At 32.1% G+C, this 23,521-nt stretch overlaps 2 protein-coding genes across 2 annotated transcripts; one reads left to right on the forward strand and one right to left on the reverse strand.

Moving 5' to 3' along the window:
• The first annotated feature begins 14,161 nt into the window (after positions 1–14,161).
• Positions 14,162–15,811, forward strand: LOC108215725 (extensin). The gene is made up of 2 exons (XM_017388279.2): positions 14,162–15,485; positions 15,590–15,811. The coding sequence occupies exon 1, from the start codon at positions 14,210–14,212 to the stop codon at positions 15,440–15,442; it is 1,233 nt and encodes a 410-aa protein (XP_017243768.2). The 5' UTR covers positions 14,162–14,209; the 3' UTR covers positions 15,443–15,485; positions 15,590–15,811.
• Positions 15,812–18,414: 2,603 nt separating this feature from the next.
• On the reverse strand, positions 18,415–19,386 carry LOC108217338 (extensin-3). The gene has a single exon (XM_017390173.2). It carries the CDS (start codon positions 19,365–19,367, stop codon positions 18,438–18,440), a length of 930 nt encoding a protein of 309 aa, XP_017245662.1. The 5' UTR covers positions 19,368–19,386; the 3' UTR covers positions 18,415–18,437.
• Positions 19,387–23,521: the final 4,135 nt, after the last annotated feature.

Genomic DNA, 23,521 nt, shown 5'->3' on the forward strand with positions numbered 1-23,521 from the left:
TTTTATATTTTATAAATATAATTATAAATTTTAATTAGTAAGTCGAAAATAAAATTATACAATTTTTTTATTCCATAATGTATTGAAAATTATGCGATATTCCGACATGATTCTACATCAGAATATTAATTATACAACTATTTTACTATAGAACCAGTTTCGAAAATCAATTTTCTGTTCAAATTTTAAATATATTATTTATAATATGTATATCACATAGTATTCTCTCTATTACAATCATATGTTATATGTATTTTATGATAGAATTTATAATAAAATTAAAAATTTATAATGATGTATTATGAAACTCCAGGTGAGGAGGACCTTCATTAAATTTATTAAATAGTGTGATAAATAAATTATTACAAGTACAAACTTGTGACTTTTTATAATGAATGACACAAAATGCCTTACGCTTGTCAGCTGCATGCGTTCGATTTAGTTGTGCTTGTGCATATGGCAAATTTACATATATGAACCCAATCATATATATAACTAAATGAATTATTATATTAGTAGGTAATACAGTTTATGCAAAGTCTAGACCAGAGGGATGCCAGAAGACGTATGAGTACTCCGGCACTAAGCTGATGTAACGGCGGCTGACGAGCTTTTATTAATTTTGTAAATTGTTTATATCTTGACAAAGAAAATCATGGTTAATTTGATGAGCCTAAAAAATTTTCCTGTTACTGCCTTATTTGGTAAGATTAATCACACATGGATGCAGAAAGGAGTTCTTTACAAAATATTAAGAGCAAGCCCAATTCAATTCCCTATTTTCAACTCCTAAAATATTACGGTATATATTAATGGATACCTAAAATATTGGGGATCAAAAAGCTATTTCGCTCCAACTGTGTTCCCTATTTGATTTTCTATATTTTAAATCTATATATATAACTCAGAGAGAAAGATGGAGATATGAGCTGGTGATGACATGGACCATAGGAGGTTGCTTTTTCATCCTTCAAATAAAAAATTGAACTTTCTCTCATCTAAAATTAATAAGAATAGAGAGTTGCGTTGGAGGAGCTCTTTTTGTTTTCAATATTCAAATTTTGTAGGTAAAAAATGGGTGCATTGGAGTTGCACTAACTTTTCCAGTACTCAAACAACTAACAGTCATTAGAGTTTTGTTATCTGCAGGGAGTTTTATATGAATTTAGTTATTTCACACATGGCCGAGCACATAAAACGAGTTCTTAATTTACTCATATCACAGCGTATAAATTATGAAACACGCCACTAATTATGATATTCCTAAATTATACCTTAGTTTTCTATACACTTACATATATACTATCTTGAAAGTAAGATTCAAAAACATGATTATTATTATTTCTTTTGTCAGGCAAAAACATGATTATTTGTAATTGAATATTTTTATAAAAATGACTGTTATATCCGGAATTGCATCAAAACATAAATATACTATGGGGAGATAGAATTTTAAAAAAGTTTATCATCGGCAGCGTGAAAAAAGGTTTATAGTAATTTGTAAGTATAGTACTCCCTCCATTCTAAAATAATAGTCGCTTTGATTTTGTGCACGTATTTTGAGGTGCAAAAAAAACATACTTCTACATGTTATTTTTGAAATTTTCTTTTTCTGAATAAAAATAGAGATGTTAAACTTTTATTCTGAAAAAGAAAATTTCAAAAATAATATGTAAAAATATGTTTTTTTGACACCTTAAAATGTGTGCACAAAGTCAAAGCGACTATTATTTTGGAATGGAGGGAGTAATAAGTAATTAATTCAAGTGAGAAATTTGTCAGAATTAATCTATCTTCCTTGCAATGTAATAATATCCAAAATTCGATCGTCACTCAAAGGTTCCAGAAATGTCAAATACCAGTACTTCATGTTTAAGTCCAACTAATAAAACTGTAACAATTTATGCAAATATTGTCAAGTTCTAACAGAATAAAACAGTTAACTGAGACATATGCATAATGCATGTATGAAATATGTAAATGTAAGGATATGAATGCACCTTTTTTCCAACAAAGCACAAGTTATATATAGAGTGATCGGAGGGACAGATTAGAAGACTCGAGTAATTTCAGACTGCATGATCATGTAAACAACATTTGTTCAGCTAGCTAGTTATGAGCACATTTTTATTATTTGTTTTCCATATCCACTATCATTATGATATTTTATTTTTAATTAGGCTGCATCAACTAAAATCAATTAAAATCGATAAACAGCATCCTGAGCCGATTATTAATCACGACAACCTAGAATATTCAAACGGCCTGTATTTAGGTTTTGTCCGAACCGACAAATTAAAAACGAAGATGAAAATGAAAGAATCCTTAATATATTAGTTTTTATTGGTACTGTTATGATACATAAATGTACATAATATTAATATATATTTGTTTTGTTGGAGATCTCTTCTTGAAGTATTCTGAAATGTGCATGTTTTTATATATAGAGCCTGTTTATCCAGGTTTAAAGCAGGGTTTTAAAACTTTTTTCAATTTTAAACTAAAAAATGTATGTTTGTTTAATAAGTCGGAAGTTAATTTAAAATCAGAAATAATGTAGAAACTGACTTAAAGTCAGGAGTTAGGTTATGTACTTTTTAAGTGAATTAATTTTTATAAAAAAATATCATAAATCATAAATTACCTATTAAATATCATTTTTATTATTATTATTATATTTTTAATAATTCATAATATATTAATAAGTTAATCACACCGGGGATTTAGTCCCGCAGAGCGAAGTTCTTTTGACAATATTAACTTTATGGCACTCCAATAGCCAACAACTAACAATTACTCACATGGAGAGAGGTTTTATATAAATTTAGCACACATGACTGAGGATGCAAGATAGGGTTCTTACATGAGCCTATTATGGGATTATGCACAGCACACACCAATAAATATAGCATACAGAGTACTTTACACAGCATTAATTTTCAGGGTACTTCGACAACTAACAATCATTTATATGGAGGGAGATGTTAAATAAGATCCAGTATGTACATGACTGAGGAAGATTTATAACCATGAAACACACCTACAGCTACAGATATGATATTTCTTACTTTGTCAGGCACCAACAAATACTTATGATATTGTTAAATGAGAGTGACGTTTCGTCTTGTGTTTGGTTGGGGTGAATGATTCCGGAAGGAATGGAATGAAAAATGAACTATTTTATGGATGATTTTTAAGAAATTTCATTCCTTCCTCCATTCCATTCCCTACATCATATAGATATCATCCCTTCCATTTGAGATGGAATGCTCCATTCTCTCCCATCCTCAATTTCTTCTCAAATCTCATCATAGCAATTTTGCACTCTTTCTAATTTTTTCAAAACTTTCTTCCTATCTCTATTAATTTCAAGTATTTTTTACTAATTCCATTCCATTCTCCCCAACCAAACACACCATAAAGGTGAGAGTGAGACTACGAAAGTACATATATATGAGTGAGAATTTAAGAGCAACTCCAACTCCGATCCTTAAGAATAAAAGGCCTTAAATATATTGTCCAGGTGACTGTGAGAAAAATAGCAAATTTAACTCCTTTAAAGCTGTTTTAAGGAGGGCTCCTCTAGTCATAAGTATATTTATTCTTGTTTGATCTTTCAAATATATTTGTTGATTGTCCATCCTGTCTAAACTTCATCCGCATCAACATATAACCTTGTTTCTATCTTATATTTTATGTTACTAGGAGTAACATAGATCCTGGGCTGCTGTTTCTGTAACCTAGAAACTAAGAGCCATGGGGTCTTGGGAGCTCGAGGTTGTTCCACCGCTACGATAACCAGGACTATTTATGACCGTTAATTACTTATTCTAATATGTTTTCATTTTGAATTGTTATTTTAAGAAAACTCTAATCGTCTTTATCGTTGTAGTTGTTCACCTTATATAAATATATATTGCAACATGTCATCTAGGTAGAAAGAAATTGTTCAGGGTACTCGTGGATATTTCATCAAATTTATTTCACTCATTTTAAACACGTAGGTACACTGACCAACTTAAAATGTGAGTAACCATGTAACAGCACGGGAAACATATTACGGCACTCGGAGCATATTACTTGTGTTAAAGACCAGCAATTTCTAGAGTCGCTTTCTGTATAGCTGCAGCCTGCATAGTTTGTAAGATTTTGATGAAAAATATTTAAGATCAGCTTTTGTTCGAATTTAAAAATAATAATAAAATATTATATTTTAAATTATAACTAATCATAATAGTCAATATTATTGAAATATTATTTTAGTTAAGCAGTTTAAAATATTATTATAAGTGCTTCTGGCCACTTTAAAAGTAATTACACTATGCGCCAATTTAGTTAAGGGAAGTAATTTCTGCTTTTCTTCACTTATTTGTGTAAATAAATAGAAATAGTTTTAAGAACTTGATAATATTGTTAGCTTTACGGGGGTGTATTCGATTGAGATTTTAATGGATTGTTTTTAGTATATGGATTTTAATGGATTGTGTGTGATTTTGATTTTGTGCGGATTCTTGATAAAATGTCGCAGAGTTTATAGGATTTAAGCACAATGCTTCAAAATCCCATTGATTTTGGTGGGATTTCAAAAAACTTAAAATACATTGAAGAATGCCACAAAATCCATCATTTTATGAAATGCAAAAAAATCCATCAGCATTTGAATACCATCAGATTTTAATGGATTTCAAACAATCCCAATTGAATATCATCGGATTTTAAAGCATAATTTAAAATCCCAATTGAATATCACCAGATTTTGTAGCATAATTTAAAATCCCAATTGAATATCTCAAGATTTTAATGGATTTCAAACAATCCCAATCGAATACCCTCGGATTTCATGAATGCAAAAAAATGCTTTAAAATCCTAATCCAATACACCCCTCTTAGTCTTGTTTGAAATATTGTGAGCTAGGAGACCTCATTAATTATAGTAAGACTTACTATATATATGGTGTTACATAATTACAAAGTCCAACTCAAAAAAGATTATTTTAGTTAAAATAGTCTTTTAATAATCAATAAATGTGTTTGGGTTAAATACTTTTATTAGGTATGTTAACTAAATATTTTTATTTAACATGTCAAATAAGTTGTTAATAGTTAAACTTGTGAAAAAGCTAATTAAGAATAGGTCCGAAGAGATATGATTTAATAAGAATATTTAAATAGGTTTAATTATAGCTAAATTGATCCTATAATATATGTTACAAATTAATTAGGCATGTACAGTCTAGTGCCCCGACTTCGACTTCAATAATAATATAGATATAATATCTATATTATTATACTATTAAAACCGAAACATTAAAAGTTCGGTCGGTCGGTACCTGGGCCAAAATACGGGCCTATCTATATAACCAACATTAAAAGTTTGGTCGGTCGGTACCTGGGTCAAAATACGGTCCTATCTATATAACCAATTATTCTGGGTCTATTTATATAAATAATTATTCTTTTTAATTTGGGCCAAAGTACACGCCTATCTATGTAACCAATTAATGATCCTTTTAAAGCCGAAACATTAAAAGTTTGGTAGGTTACCAATTATTCTGGGTCTATCTATATAACCAATTATTCTTTTTAATTTGGGCCATACTACGGGCCTATCTATATAACCAAATAATCCTTTTAATTGAAATATATTACTCTTTTATATTTTTGACTAAATAACTCAATTTTCTAAAATAACATTGACAAATATGGTAATTACTTTTTTAACTCAAATATATTATCTTTTTATAAATTTTCCAACTAAAATATTAATCTTTTACAATTAATACGGACATGGGGGACATATTTATACGTAAAGATGTGTGCCAAAAGTCTAAAAGTCAAATAATAAAAAATAGAGGGAGTATTATTATATTGGTCGGGCGGTTGGTACTTGGGCCGAAGTACGGGCCTATCTATATATATAACCAATTATTTTTTTTAACTAAAATAAATTATCTTTTATATATTTTTTAGATAAAAAAACTTAATCTTCTAAAATAATATCGAGCAACATAGTAATTGTCTTTTTAATCAAAACGCTTTATCTTTTTTAGATTTGCTAACTAAAAAAACCGAGTTTTTACAATTAACATGGGCGCCATATATATAAAAATTTGATATCATTAAATATAATTATTAATAAATAACATGTGATATTATTCAACCAAAATACATTAATAACATTATTTTTAAATACTCTAATGATCTCATATTAAAAGAAATATTACAAATCTGTCATATACTATATATTATTACACTATTAAAGCCGAACATAAAAATTCACTTGGTTGGTCAGTTAGTTGAGTTTGGTGAATCGTTTGGTATTCGACCCACGGAGCTCTTGAATTTATAACATATTATAGTATATTTTTTATTATCAATTGAACCAAAACATTAAATTTAGGTTAGTATGATGGGGAGGTATTTGGTTTCATGCGTATGTTTTATACCATATTATTAATAACGAAATATCAAAGGTTGATTGGTTAGTTTATATCTGAGTTTATAGGCCACCTTAAATTATAACATGTAAAAGAAAATATTTTAACATTCTCATTATAATATATATGTTCGACCTAATTTTCAATTAGCCATTTGATGGACTTAACTATGAAGAATTTATCCAACTCTTAAATAAAACATTTATTAAACCACGTTATTCTATCATAATTTTATTTTTACAATAAAATTAGGTAACTTTAAAATATATATAATAAAATAACAAATATGTTAACCGCCCGTGCATTGCACGGGTTATAAGCTAGAAGCTAGTATAGATATATATCACATACGTATATATAATTCTTCTCCGCAAAACACAAAACTAAAACTAAATAACCAATATTATTTATAAAGATAAATAACAAGGGTTGTGGGCTCGCGGGAACGGATTGGAGATGGGCCTAGACATGTTGATGAGTCCAGCGTCCATGGGCCTAGTAGAGTCGACATAAAATTTAGTGGGTCAGGATGGACCAATTTTGGGCTCTTAGGTTGTGCTCAGCATGTCCAAGAGCAAGGGACAGGGTTGGATTTTAGGTGGTGATGTGTTTTTGTAGTACTTTCTCTTAATTTATATTTTAATAACCTTTTCTCTTAATTTGTATTTTAATTTTTATTTTAATAATTTATATTTGAACTCTAAAGACTTTTCCAATAAGTGAACAATACAATTTTCTGGCGTAATCCACATTATTAGTACCGAGGACAAACTATTAGTATATAGCATTTAACCCGTGCGAAGCACGGGCGGGTACATACTTCGTAATTTATTATTAATAATTCAAATTTTAACATCATTTATTAGTATTTTAGTATTAATGGATTGAATTTTAATTAAATTATATTATTCAATTGACTATATTTTCTCCCGATTACTTAAATATATATTATATATCTTAATATATATATATATATATATATATATATATATATATATATATATATATATATATATATATATATATATATAGTACATTTAATCCGAATTTAGTACACGTAGATTTTAAAATAAAAAAAATCAGAAAATTCTAATCTTTTCTAAACATAACCGATCGTGTAATACCTTTGAAAGATTCAGTAATCTAATCAATCGAATTCCAACGTAATTTTGTAATCTTGGTTTTTTTGACAACAATAAATTTTAAGATTAGAGTTAGAAAGGGTTATGTAATGGTTATATTGAAATAGAACACGTTAAAGTTAAAAAGAGTTATCAACAATAAATTTTAAGATTAGAGTTAGAAAGGGTTATGTAATGGTTATATTGAAATAGAACACGTTAAAGTTAAAAAGAGTTATATGAGGGTTCTTGTTAAAAAAAGATATTCAAAATTGTATATTTATAACTTTATTTATAACATCATTATAATTTTTTAATGAAATATTATATGATAATGTATTGTTACGAGTGTTTTTAGTATTTGAAACTGTTTGTAATACTAATAGATTGCACATTTGTAGACTTGTAGTACCAAAAGGAGAGTACCAAACCAAAAAATATAACTAAAATTTTGGACTACAAATTATACTAATTTTGGACTACAAATTATACCCATGTTGACTTATTATAATATAGTATATATATATGATGAAATATTAGTGGATCGATCGCGATTTATGGATGAATGACCAGTTTTATACATGCGACATTTGAGGTGTTATGACTACAATATTGATGTATCATTTATAAATTTGCGCTCACATGCGCGAATAGAACTGATCGGCAAGACCATCTCCGTGAAATTACAGTTAATATTCTCGAAAATTGATTACACATTATTTATTATCATATTAAACTGATACATTTTATTTAAAATAATCTAAATATAATACCATCCAAACATAATGTTTACAGGTTCAGTAAATTTTACATAATATTTTACAGGTCTAATTTAGCCGATCATTATAACCAACGCTAATACTCTAAGAGTAAATTATGATACAGAATTCCTAAAATAAATTACTCTAGTTAAGTATATCTTTATGCAAGTTATATTAGTGCACAGGTCAGGAATATAAAGATATTCGCGTATGATACCTCTGTGTTCTACGAGGTAAATTGTATACTCCCTCCGTTCTTGCCTTTTGACTTTTTTCACGCATTTTAAAGTGTTTTGACTATATAATTAAAAATATTATTTTTGAATTTTTTTTCTGAAAATAAATACTATATCAATACTTTTATTTACAAAAAGAAATATTTGAAAATAACATCTCTAGCTATGTAGTCAAAGCACCTTAAAATGTGTGCTGAAAAGTCAAAAGACAGATATTCAAGAACGGAGGGAGTATATCATATATATGTACTCCAATAAACAATACACAGATAAATAACTTGTTGAGATATTGTTATGTTTTTAAAGCGAATTTTATCCAGACGTTGCCTTCAGTTTGCAACATTTTCTCGCGACTTGGTCAGTGATTCAACTCTGAAACAGACTTATGACATACAGCTAATTACCTAGCCATGCATTTTTGTCATATCGTATGTTGTTTAAGAACATATTTGGTTAAATTGGACCTCTAAATGTACCTCTAAAATATTTCCTCCGTTTCATAACACATGTTCACTCTTGAACAAATTACACATATTAAGAAAAATTAACTTTTGTAGAAAATTTTCATTTATTGTTATATTTATTGCATTGACCAAGTATAATGTGTGGGATATATTTGATCTAGAAAATATAATTTTGTAATAGGTGGTGTAAACCTCATCTTGGAAATATAAATATTGACTACATTTCATTGAAAGTTGAAATGGACAAGTAATTTGAAACAATATTTTGCTCTGAATAGTGGACATCTAATATGAAACAGAGGGAGTATCATTTAAAATTTGCTGAAATTGTAAGACACTGTGCTTCGATGGTATTGGTTATATTGGTTGGTTATAATTTAAGATAATATGGTATTAACATTTAAGTTGTTACAAATAAAATATGTGAGTTTATTATGGTAATAAATGATGTGTAATATTCTTAGTTTCTTACAAATTTCTTACGGACCTTCGACAAACATAGTCTAAGAGGTTGGTTATAATTATAGACAAGGACGGCTGCGATCAGAATGTCAAGTTTTGAAAAGATTGGATTATAATTTGGTATGCCAACTTAGCTTTTAGCCAGAACTCCTCGTGATCAGGGACGGATTCACACTGGGGGCAGTGGGGGTACTTGCCCCCAGTGTCTTGTTTAGTGTTTACTATGTTTCAGTATAATATTTTTCAAAGCTAACATCCTTGCCTCCATGGTTGAGGTTGGAGTTTGTCATGGAAACAACCATGGTTCGATTCCTGTATTTTGCATTTCTTTTTTGTGACCTTTTCTTGAAATAAAGCGCTCAGAAGCTCATGTCCGGATGTCCTTTTCATGTATTTTTAGGAAATAAACACTTCACCCTTCAAGCAAAAGAACCACAAATCATTAAGATTTTTTTTTGTAACCTCTAATTTTCCCCATGAGTTTGAAATCCTAGGTATTCTGCCCCCACAAGTACAAAATCCTAGATACGTCCCTGCTCGTGATTATAGGTTATTACTCCTTCCGTACCTTTTTATCTGTCCATTTTGGAAAAAAAACACATACCAAGGAATAATTGATTGTATGAACTTTTTCATTAAATACCTCTAATTAATATTTTGAAAATGGTGGAATACCCCTACTTTATGTCTTGAAAACATGAATTCAACCAAGTTTTAAATAAGTCAAGCCTTGAAAATTGAAATTATGGAGATATATTTGATAAATTATCATTAAATTAGTTTTGAAAGTATAAATGGACAGATAAATAGGGACAAATTTTTACATCCAAAGTGGACAGATAAATAGAGACGGAGGGAATAATAACGTAATATGCTACTGTCATCTCTCCATGCATATACACGCGGCTGCTCATCTGGTGAATGGCAGTCTGAACGTTTGATAGCAGGAGCGATGATCATCCAATGAAGGGGGTTTTTCTGGGTTGTGAAATGTTAAGCACTAATTTCTATAAGTTTGACTTGATTAATTGATATAATTATTGTATATGAGAGGGATCCCCATTATTAAAAGTTTAATATTTATCCAGAGATAATAGCCAATCAAATGTCACTGTAGAAAAACCGTTCAAGAAATCCCTAGTCATATAGGAGTATTATAGTAAGTGTCTACGATCTGACTCTAGGGTCAATAATACAATTGCACTGGCCTAACTAAACAAATTCTAAATGAATTTGTACGCCGAGATATATATTTTATTCTTGTCATACGGGACAGAATCGATTGCAATCGAGTTGATTGTGGGTAACTTAAATCTCATCACTAGATTATTTTAAACAAATCCATTATTTTTAATAAATTAACAACAGAATTCACAAAATATTCTATCTCAAAATAAGTAATTTGAGATGCAAATATAAATATATATATATATATATATTATTTTCAAATTTTAAAAAAATTAAAATTTATCATTTTATTCAGAAAAAATTTATAAAAATATATTTTTTTACTTCAAATTACATTAGAAAAACAAAATACACTTATATCAGGACAAGGGAGTACCTATTTGTATGATTGACATGTAAATGTCCCGTACAACATATTATATAATACTGTATATATTAGCTAGATTTTTTACAAGTAAAATTTTTGTAAGCTTATTTTGTCGTAAAAATATTTCTGAAATTAAAAAATTTCAGTCCAACTTAGATCAGTCACAAAATATTGAATTTCTATAGGATATATGATCGTATCAGTTTCGTGTTTAATTATATATATCAGCTCTTTCACTATTTAATAATAAAAATGTTTCAAAAACACTTGTTCATCACGGCCTTTCTTTGTAAACATGAACGCTCCATTTACCATCTGGATTTTATTTTTACTTTTTATTTTACTGGTTCTCCATTCTCTCCTATCAGATCGTACGAGGCGGTTGGTCTTGTCGCTATCACTATGTTTTTCATTTATATTTTGTACTATATCTTATCTAGAAATCTTGAATACAAATCATATAGGTTTTCTATAATATCGTAAAGGTCAAGAATATTTTTTTTCCGCGTTACTTGAGGTCTACCCCTTCACTGTCCGTCGTGCTTTAATAATTGATGTATAAACAGTGCCTGTATCTACCACAAAAAGGACAGTTTTAAGTTTTGACAAGTCGTTGCTCACTTTAATTATCAAACTTTAAGTTTCACCATATCGAAAAATCAAAGATCCCCACAGCTATTTTATAATTTTGTGAATGCCTCGTTTCTCCTGTTCCCACTGCTTCCCAGCTTCTCATTATTGATGCCGTCTCCTGATGGCTTGAGTGTTTTTTTTCTTCACATTATGTTTTACATTTAAATTTTATAAGGTTTATTATTATAAAATCCGACTTGTATCCACGTAATCGAGAATATGCTGTAGCTTCACATTTGTGGGATGTTTTAGTGGGCTTAATACAAATCTCAAATCTATAAAATATACAGCTTAATTTATTTTCCTGTATACTGAATGCATCTCTATATATTAAAAGAACGCTATAACTAAACAACCATTTAATGCATACCTTCATTAATTACGTTATATATTAATCCAGCATATTGTAGTTTTATAAATTTTTTTTTGAATAAAAATTTGGTAGTGAAATTTTTATTTAGAAATGATTTTTTTAAATAAATAATATAATTATCTATAATTAAGTTACATGTCAAATAATGTAATATTATTATATAAAAATGAGTGGGACGAACATGATATGTATTAGACTATATATATGAAATAATCTAGTTTGGTTTGGAGTGACTCAAGAAAATATGTAAGTCTATGATTTTATTGTATATTTATATATATAAACTATATTAAAAATGCAAAAGTACAGAAATGAATTTTTTTTTCCTAAATAATTGTAATCCTCAACCCAGCAGAATTTCTATTGCACTTTAATTAATTGTAACCGGGGATAATATATTATTTCTTGCTAGCTACGGCCTACGGGGGATATAGCATATAATTTTTTAAACCTAATTTTCAAAATTTAATTCAAAGATAAAAATAAACTTTAACTATTTCCATTAGAGTGAGTTCGAAATTGGTCAGCTGAAGGTTTCCGATCCAAGTGGTTCCTTCCTGTAATATTACCTGCATCCGATATTTTAACGTATCATGCAAGATCTAGCTACCTAATTAACAACTCACATGTATTTAATATTTAAATACTACTGTTAAAACAAGGTATTAGTTAGGAACTGATTATTGATGAGGTATTTAAATAATAATTACTTTAAGACAAATGTTTTCAGCATCTGCGTCACACGCCTTGTACTGATTGGAAGAAGTCAACCTGAAAGAACGATGCCAGAAAGGTTAACCATTATTCCGAGATTTTTACCCTGTCAGCAGTTAAAAACATTGATAATTAATATTTCAAAGTTTAACTAATCCTACTTTGACCTAGAACTCCAAGCAACCACAAAATTTGGTTCATCAAGGCACGTTCTTTCGTGAAAATTTAGGGCAAGAGATCCGGTCCCATTTTGTTTAAACTCGGTTAACTATCATATATTTTACAAAATAAATAAATAAATATATATATATATATATATATTTTGATTTCAATTCTAATAAAACGGATTCATTAAATATAAATAAGTGTAATTTATAAATACATATTTTTAATAATTTAAATCAATATTATAAGTAAAATATTGATTTTTCGAGACATCGAAAGGAACAAGCACTTTTTTTATTGAAAAATATGTGTTCCTGCCTATGCGTAGTGATATTTGGTGTCTACTAGCCCAAGAACCACAAATGGTTCCTCAATGTCGAAAAAGATACCCGTTCTCGTGCAACATGATCGTCTCATCATATATATGGGACAGATTTTCTTGGAAGATGATTTGGGGTTAGGGATGAACTGGCAATTGATTGTTGTAATAGATATTTATTTTTCACAATTAATATATTTAAATTTTTTATTTGCATGTTTTTAAATGCATGGACGTTTTAAACATCCACTTTAATAGAGCACGATGGATAGCCGGTGAGTTTATCCTCTGTTTTCCCGATATCTGGGTTCGATTCCGATTTACCTCGAGAAAAAACAGATACTAATTTGTAAGGCATAAGCTGCATGGTAAAAAAAAAACATCTACTTTAATAAATATACGTATATCTCAGAGAAAGGATTACGCGGGGACCGAAGAAAAAAGAATAGAAAGAGGAAGGGTGTCTGAAAGAGAAAGGCGGCCCAGAGGTTCAATACTACTGGCTGGCATAAACAGTAATACAGGTTTTGATTTTTCTTTCTCAAATGCAAAATTTACCTCAAATTATAGTTGTATTCCAAATGTAGAACAAAAAGAGTATCATCAGATCATGCATTAAGAGGAACATAATCACCCTTCACCGCAGGCACAATAATTTATATTATTAAATATTCATTGATTTGCAATTGCAGTCTCTATTATATAGAACATATAATATATATTTCCATGCCTAACAACTACCAACTCTAGTCAACTTGATATAACATTCCAACATGCAGGACAGCTTATACTTATGTATTTTGTCTATTCGCACAAGCTGTTCACTTTTGAACTATTCATGTGATCTAGGTACATACGTTTTTACGGCAATACCAGTTTGGTTTACAAGGTAAAAAAATGAGAATGCTATAAATAGAGGATCCAAGGTTGCTTAAGAGCACAGCAGACAAGCATCTCTTGAGTCACATTATGGCAGGAAAACACAAGGGGACCAAAATGGCTCCTCTTATTCTTACTCTTCTAGTGGTGTTAGTATCTCAGTACTTGCCTTTACAGACTCAAGCATCAGCCTATACTTACTCTTCCCCTCCTCCTCCTTATCACTATAAGTCACCACCACCCCCTCCCCCGGTTCACTCACCACCACCACCACCCTACCACTACAAATCACCACCACCGCCACCCCCGGTTCACTCACCACCACCACCTTACCATTATAAGTCCCCACCCCCACCACCTCCCAAGCACTCACCACCTCCTCCTTACCACTACAAATCACCACCACCTCCTCCTCCTGTCCACTCACCACCCCCTCCTTACCATTATAAATCCCCACCTCCACCAGTGCACTCACCACCTCCTCCATACCACTATAAATCCCCACCACCACCACCTCCAGTTCACTCTCCACCCCCACCATATCATTACAAGTCACCACCACCGCCAGTACACTCACCACCTCCTCCTTATCACTACAAGTCACCACCACCACCAGTGCACTCCCCTCCCCCACCATACCACTATAAGTCACCACCTCCCCCTCCACCAGTACACTCCCCTCCCCCACCATACCACTACAAATCACCACCACCCCCAGTGCACTTACCACCCCCACCATATCATTACAAGTCACCACCACCGCCAGTACACTCACCACCACCTCCTTATCACTACAAGTCACCACCACCACCAGTGCACTCCCCTCCCCCACCATACCACTATAAGTCACCACCTCCCCCTCCACCAGTACACTCCCCTCCCCCACCATACCACTACAAATCACCACCACCCCCAGTGCATTCACCACCACCACCATACCACTATAAGTCACCACCACCTCCAGTGCACTCACCACCACCCCCTTACCATTACAAGTCACCACCTCCACCACCACCAGTACACTCCCCTCCCCCACCTTATCACTACAAGTCACCACCACCCCCAGTGCATTCACCACCACCACCATACCACTATAAGTCACCACCTCCCCCTCCACCAGTACACTCCCCTCCCCCACCATACCACTACAAATCACCACCACCCCCAGTGCACTCACCACCACCACCATACCATTACAAATCACCACCACCTCCACCTCCAGTACACTCTCCTCCCCCACCTTACCACTACAAATCCCCACCCCCACCACCACCAACCACCCACTATATCTACAGTTCACCTCCTCCTCCTCATCATTATTAGGAACTTACCTATCAAGGCCAAGTAATGAGCTAGCCTGCCTGAGGTAATCTACATTTCATGTAAAGCTCCAGCAAGAGCAAAAATTATTATTAATCTGTCGCTTAAAAATTATAAACTAACGCTCGAATAATACTTTATGTATTGCAGGAAAAAGATCACTACACGGAGAACAGTAGTGGATCGATAAAAGCGAACAAATGATGAAGAAATAATAAAAGAAGGTCAAGAAGGACTGATGTTACATTATTATTACCTACTCTTATGTTTTGGATATTTTTGGTTTTTCTGGTGTCAGCAATTTTATATACTTTGTAATTGTACGTACATGCATGCAATTTGTGTAATAATAAAAATCATGCAGTTCTGTAATGCAATATCTTCTCGGATTTTAATATTTTATCATTGACTACGAGAAATAAGATCAGTTCTTTGAATTATAAATTTAAAATGGGGATCTATATATCTTGAGTCTTGACTGTTCTTCCGAATAAAAACATTTAGGTGATAATAATTAAAACCACACGTTGATGTGTATGAACACTCTTGTATATATATTAATATATATGACCTGCCCAATGTTACAAAAATCGGGAATCGGACCTAATCGGTCCAGCTACCGATTCAAGGATTAATCGGAAATCGGTGATTAATCGGAAGGATTAATCGGAGTGAAAATCGGATTTATTTTAATATTAAAATATTATTTAATATTTAATTAATATTATATTAGATATTTAATAACTATTATATTTTACTATATTCATAAACTCTATAATTATTCATGTTTAAAGTAATATAATATTATAATTTTAATAATTTATCATATACACTTTGATTAACAAATATATATAAGGATTAATGGGATTTCAAAAATAGAATCGGTGGCCGGTCTTGCAGGGGATTAATCGGTTAAATCGGAGATTTTTGGAACACTGCACCTGCCCCATATTGATGATCCCTTTAATTAAACTAACGTGAAAGGTTCTATGAGATGTTAAGAACATAATTAATTGCAATCAGCAAAAAACATAATTAATTGCATGAAATCGTGATTACTAACCACTATAGTTTTATCGGTTAATTGTGAGAATAATACTCATCCGTCCCAATTTATCTGTCTTATTTTGAATTTCTGTGATCAAATTGGACCAACTTTGATTGATAATTGGTAATTATTCTAACATGATCTTGAAAATTGAAAAAAAATATATTTTAAAATAGAATAGATGTAGATTTTAGAAATATATTTTTCACATATTTTTTTAATTATTTTATATACGTAAACTTCAATTAAAATTTGGTTAATTTGACACGACCAAAGATTATAAAGATATATGGTGTCGTAACGAATCATAATAACATCGAAGATGTTTCCAACTTGGTCTCTAGTCTAAAAAGTCTTCGAGCGCAACCATACTTTATATTTCATAAAGCGACCCATATATTATATTCGATAAAAGATTCAATTCTCTTTGTTAGAAACAAAATTAGATCTTTGTAAAGGCGGGAAAAATTAATAAAGAATTCGTACGAGCCCAATCGTACGGTCCAAATGATGTGTTTATCTTCTATATATAATTTTGAGAACTTGAATTCCACTCTGACTTATCTCAAAAAGTATTAGAACAGATAATAATTTAATTTCTAAGGCTTTGGCAATATTATCAAAAAAATAAAAACAAAGAATTCATAAGAAAGAAGCATTACAGGTGGTCATGATCTTCTACACAGTCACATTTAATATTAGGAATAATGTTAATGGCTCTAAGTATTTTTAGGCTATGATATTTAAGAGAAATATGACCTGTATTATATGTATATTTTGTCCATTATGCAAAAAACACGTGAATATTTTACATAAATTTTGTGTGAATATAATCGGGGATCACGGGTGTTACGTGTAACGTGTGTATATGCATGTATCTATTGTGTAAATCTGCACTTATACTCCATGCAGATCTTTTCCAGCTATTGTTCCATTTTGTTTTCCTTTCTGCCTTTTTATGGGACCCCTGCAGGTCACCTTCTCTCGGATAGTCAGATGGGCTAATCTAAGAGTCATTTCTTCTTTGTGCACCGTAGAGAACCAACACCACATTTTCTCCCATAAAAGTTCATGCATCGATTAAAGGACCATATTTCAATGACTATGCAGATTTATTCCTAAGATTTTTGTTAGATTAACTGAATTTGTTGTCGATCAAAATTTTTGTAAATTAGCACTTACTCAAATTTAAAATACAGACAAGTAAACATATTAATCAAGTGAGAGTAAGAGCGAGGTGTTCAGAACAACTCATTTACACTGAGAACAAACATATTATCAGGATCAATTAAAATGCAGGCAATCAAGTGAAACCCCTAACTTGCCGATTAGATACTGCTTAATTCTCTGAACAGGAATTATCTATTCTTTTTCTCAAAAAAATAAAATAAAATTATATATTATAATGATTATCAAGAGGAATATACAGAAACACGAATACTCATTATTTTATAATAAAATACATCTAGTTAGGTGATAAACATAGCACACCGTAACGTAATATATGTTATTACAACACATGAATTATATGTAGGGTGTATATATCCACAGCAGGAAAACATGGGGTAGGACCACTGGCCTCCTTTATAATTTTCTGATTCCGTTGTAAATACATCCAGTTTTGCCTATCCTGCGAGATCAGAAAGATATTTGCAATTTTTAGCTAGATATATATAACTACTTAATGAATATGTTAAAACATGAAGAAATGACTGCCCACTGTTACATGTAACTACGTACTGTTATCTATAGTTTAATGTGCAAAACATCAAATTATAGATAACATTTGTGTATGTACACATGCATGTCGAGTGTGTGTGAGGGGGAGGGGGAGAGAGTCTTTCTTTTCTCTTTTAATTGGGAAGAGGAGATTTTTTGACCAATGTTGCACCTATAATTTGATTAATAGTACCAATGACTACCTGAGAAGTGGAATATCAGCGACATCTCTTAGTGCTGATAATAAGGAGGTGGTGGAGACTCGTATTTGTATCCATAATCATCTTTTTTCGGAGGGGGTGGAGACTTGTATTTGTATCCATAATCGTCTTTCTTTGGAGGTGGTGGAGACTCGTATTTGTAGTCATGTTTTGGTGGCGGGTATTTGTATTCATACTTTGGTGGTGGCGGTGGTGATGGACACTTGGGAGGTGGCGGTGGTGGAGGACACTTGGGAGGTGGCGGTGGTGGAGGACACTTGGGAGGTGGGGGTGGATATTTTTTAGGTGGTGGTGGAGATTCGTACTTGTATGGTGGAGGATATTTCTTAGGTGGCGGTGAAGACTCATACTTGTAAGGTGGAGGATATTGTTTTGGTGGTGGTGGAGACTCATACTTGTAAGGTGGCGGAGGAGATTTTTTGGGAGGAGGTGGAGACTCGTACTTGTAACTTGGAGGAGACTTCTTAGGTGGTGGCGGAGATTCGTACTTATATGGTGGTGGTGGAGATTTATACTTATAGGGCGGTGATTTTTCGGGAGGAGGTGGAGATTCATACTTGTAAGGTGGAGATTCATACTTGTATGGCGGAGATTTTTTTGGTGGAGGAGGAGATTCATATTTGTAAGGTGGAGATTTTGTGGGGGGTGGAGAATCATACTTGTAAGGTGGAGATTCATACTTGTATGGCGGAGATTTTTCCGGAGGAGGGGGAGATTCATACTTGTAAGATGGAGATTTTTTCGGGGGAGGAGGGGATTCATACTTGTAAGGTGGGGATTTATCTGGAGGAGGTGGAGACTCATACTTGTAAGGCGGAGATTTTTCAGGTGGAGACTCGTAAGCAGCAGTAGTCAGAACCGGAAAGTTCAGTGACACAAGTAGCACCACAAGGGTTGCAAGAAAAGAGGCCATTCTAGAACCCATGCTCATAGCTCCCATATTTTCTTTAACTGCATGCATGTGTTGCTGGTGCTCTCATGCATCCCAGTACGCTTGGCTATTTATACTAAAATTATTTACCTATACATTTGTCCGTTATTCTGGTCCTGTTAAATTCTCATGCATCGAGTAAATATGTTAACAAGTGATTTTCTGCCTCTAACATATACGTGCTAGAACTCATTCATGTGATCCTGACAATACACCAAAACTTGACTTTTAAGTTCTTAACCAGGCTATACACATGCTAAATGCCTAAATGTAATCAGATGTTAATTCTTTTATAGCTTTAAGGTTCTGATCATGATTTACAGTAGAGTTTTCTGTTTTCAGTAAAGTTATAGTACGGCAGACTCAAATCCATTATATATAGGATAAAGTATGGATATATTGAATATCGAATCAAATTAGGCACTGTCAAAATTGGAATACCTCAACAGTCTATAAGACAGATCGATGAAGACGATCTAACAAGAGAATGCTTGAGCATTAATTCTAGAACCGGTCCCTAACAAATCTTGCACAAATTCTAATCTGCAACTGATTACACATTCAGACGGGACTTTCAAATTCTTTTCGTAAAAGGATCATTTTCTTTGCTAATTTTCGAACTTTTCAAAATCTTTTCGTGAAAAATAGTACTATCAAACCGCTCACTTACCAATTCAAAATGTAACAAGCAGTTGTTCATCCTTTCTCTGCCAAGGCTACCAGAAAATGCAGACATGATCCGTCACGACCCGACTGGATCCAACTAAATCCAAAATTATGGATTAAAATTTGAGTCTGGGTTTTATTTTGAAGTCTGGATTTCAGGTTGAGGCTTCCCTTACTCAACGGGACTCGAAAATCGAAAACTGATTGCTCCTATATTTGAGTTATATGTACTAGTCCTAAAAGAGGGGAGAGTATATAGTTAAATTTTTTATGACAACATAATGTATTGAAATTTAAAAAATATTATTAACAAATTTTATTATATTTTCTTCTAAGAGTTAATATTTTCAATATTCTTTTATCTTAAATGGATAGTAGAAATAATATATATTTAATTATCTGTTTATAAGTATTTCAATAATAATATATGTTATTGATAGTACTTAATTTTATTTAAGGATAACACAAAATATAATCAGATTATACTAATCTTTTCTTATTATAGTATAGTATAAATTGCATACAGTAAATTTTATATAACCAAAATTATTAGTCTCTCTGCTTTTACATATCCCTTTTAAAAAACCAATTTCTTCTGAAATATTTGTTCATTTCTTATTCAATAAATATTTTTTAAATTATAATTTCTAATATTTGACTAAAATATATACACACACAACTTAATCTAATTCACTATGATTTTTAGGATGAAAATATGAAAATGTAATTATTTTTAAAAAGACTTCTAAGAAGAGACGAAGTTAATAATATTTTAATAATCTAATCTAATTTTAAACTCTAAAATTATCTCCATCGTCTAAGCGCTTCCATCCGCTTTTAACGTGGAAAGCCCAAACTTTTTTAGTTGTTTTATCTAATTTTTTCTTCTTTCAATAATTATGCTCTTCGAGAAAGGATTTCTCTTCCTTGGTTTGCTTTTCTAGAACTACGTCATCGCCTCATCAGAGCTTTCGGTTTATTTCTTTATTCGATTCAAGGGGATGGAGCTCATCAGATAAAGGAGTTGATCGGGTTTCGACTATGTGATCAAAGTTTTTTTTCTATTTTTATTTGTTTTCAGTTTATTATTGTTTTAAGTTTTGACTTGTATTTTCAGATTGTTTTCTCTTCTTGGTGAGAGCTTTAATTGTCATTTCTTAACTGCAAGAGGGGGTCTTGATTTGGTGATGAAAATTGGTATGGAATAGCGGTTCTGAACCTCGTCGATATAGCTCAAGCGATAGCTCTATCAGGCATGATGAAGAAAGGGTATCAGTAATTAAACGAGAATAAGTGGGTACTTGTATTTGTATATACATTATCGTCAAATTCCATTTAACTACCTCATTATGAGAACATTGGTGTACATGCCGGATGGCTTTTTAGTCCCTGTGTTAGGATATATTAGTCTATCGATTTTTTAATGTATTTTAAGAATTTTGACCGCATATTTATAAATATTATTTTTAAAATTTCTTTTTGTAAATAAAAATATGATACTAATATTTTTATTCACAAAAAAAAGAAAATTTTAAAATAATATTTATAAATGTACAGTCAAAACTCTTAACTCTTAAATGTACCTGGAAAAAAAATCAAATCACTGTTATATCCTGGTTAGCGGAGTAACTGTTTTTGAGATGGAAGGCTAGCATGGGAGCCGGCGTTGCAGTATTTTCCCTTCTCTGTTACTGTGGCAAGGTATTTGTGCAACTAAATTAGGTGGCTAAAGTTAGTGAAAGATCTTCTGCCCTGAGACAATGATGTGTTTATTTGACGGAGCTCGATACCAAAAATCATCAAATGTAAATGATTGAATCCAGAAATGTTGCATTTTGTATACAAGTATTTATTTATGTAATAGGAGGATTGCTAGCACTGGTGAATTAATGCTAATAATCCATACGGGAAACATGGAGTTGCGGGTGTGGGAACGATGATATAAGAAAATTCGATAAACTTTTAAAATTAAAATTCGATAAATTTTTAAAAATAGAGTCCGGAAGCGGGAATATGACAAAATATTAAAATACTATACATATATATATAATTTGCAAAATTAAATGAAATACATCAAATATTTACTCGTTAGAAATAGCATTCTAACATCAAATATTCTCCGGAGTTACAAGTGAACCTATAGCGTCGGCATTCTCCCGACGGACGTTATAAGTGAACCGATGCTAAATAGTCCATACGGAAAGTCATTTTTATACTAGTGTGCTATCATACTCAAGTCAAAATTACAAAAATACTATAAGAAGAGTGCAAATTCAAGGTGTCAATATTTATATGTCATTTAATAAACATATATAACAATACTGAATCAACAATCAAGGATATTATAAGAAAAATCAGCAAACAAAAAATTGAAAAATTAAAAGGGAATAGCTTGATTAAGAGCGACTTATTTAATGAAAAAGACCAGACCCAATACAACACATATACCAGCTCCCACCAATTGACAGTACATATTTTACGCACAAAAGAATTGCAATAATTGTAGCTGACGAAGAACTATATGTTATACACAAAAATCACCATGAAGACCCGGCCCATAAAAGAAGATTATGATGGGCTTAAGAGTGGACCAAGCCCAAACTAGCCATGTAAGTCAGAAAGGATCACTACACGAAGATTGGGCGCGCCTTATCTTAAGGGTGCGCCAAGTTGAAGCTTACAGAGAAAGATCATCATTTGAAGGGCAGAAGGGGACATATTTTACCTAGGGGGACGCCTTTGGGTGTGTATAGATCCTACTGTTAATTTGTCGAAGACTCTACCTTGTAGTCTGAGGAGTTGCCCTCCTTGGGAGATAGAGAATGAAGATTAGAGGAGGCCTTGCTCTGTAGTCTGGCGAGTTGTCCTTGTCGGGGAGCTTGTGGAACCTTCTCGAAGATACGCCCTGGAAGGCTCTATCTCTGTAGTCTGGCGGGTTGTCCCTGTCGGGGAGTAGAGAAGTGCCCTTGCATTTGGGGTAAGTTTTGGGTGCTCGAGAGTCTACAAGGCCCAAGACTAGGCCTCATCGTATTGGGCCCCTTTCAGGAGGAACATAGCAGAAGGGGAAGCCTAATCCTATTAGGTTTAGGTTTCCTAAGGAGAAAAGAACTACGTACTGGCTTGATCCCCTATAAATATAGGGGTACGTAGGCAAATTAGGGGGACACGAGTTGAGAGCATCTGGAGGCAACTCGAAACCCTAATCTCAGCCACCCCAATATTTTCCATCACCACCGCTTAGCCACCGTCACAGATCTTGATTCCGGCCACGAACCTCGAATTTTGTTAACTACCAAATTCCTCCGTTAACAAATTGGCGCTAGAAGGAGGGACTGTTTCTAGATTCATCTGCGGAGGACAGATGATGCGGCGTTAAAGTTTATACACGTGATCAGCAACAGATGGAGAATATTACCGTCACAGCTTTGTCTCGGACACTGGGATGCATATCATGCACGACAAGATACTCACATTGAAATCCAATAGCATGCCTGAAC

This window comes from Daucus carota, chromosome 4 (assembly GCF_001625215.2).
Source record: "Daucus carota subsp. sativus chromosome 4, DH1 v3.0, whole genome shotgun sequence".
Taxonomy (NCBI): Eukaryota; Viridiplantae; Streptophyta; class Magnoliopsida; order Apiales; family Apiaceae; genus Daucus; species Daucus carota.

Bases quoted from the DNA above. Each gene is read 5' to 3' on its own strand.
- LOC108215725 (XM_017388279.2), top strand. From the start codon at position 14,210: ATGGCAGGAAAACACAAGGGGACCAAAATGGCTCCTCTTATTCTTACT.
- LOC108217338 (XM_017390173.2), bottom strand. From the start codon at position 19,367: ATGGGAGCTATGAGCATGGGTTCTAGAATGGCCTCTTTTCTTGCAACC.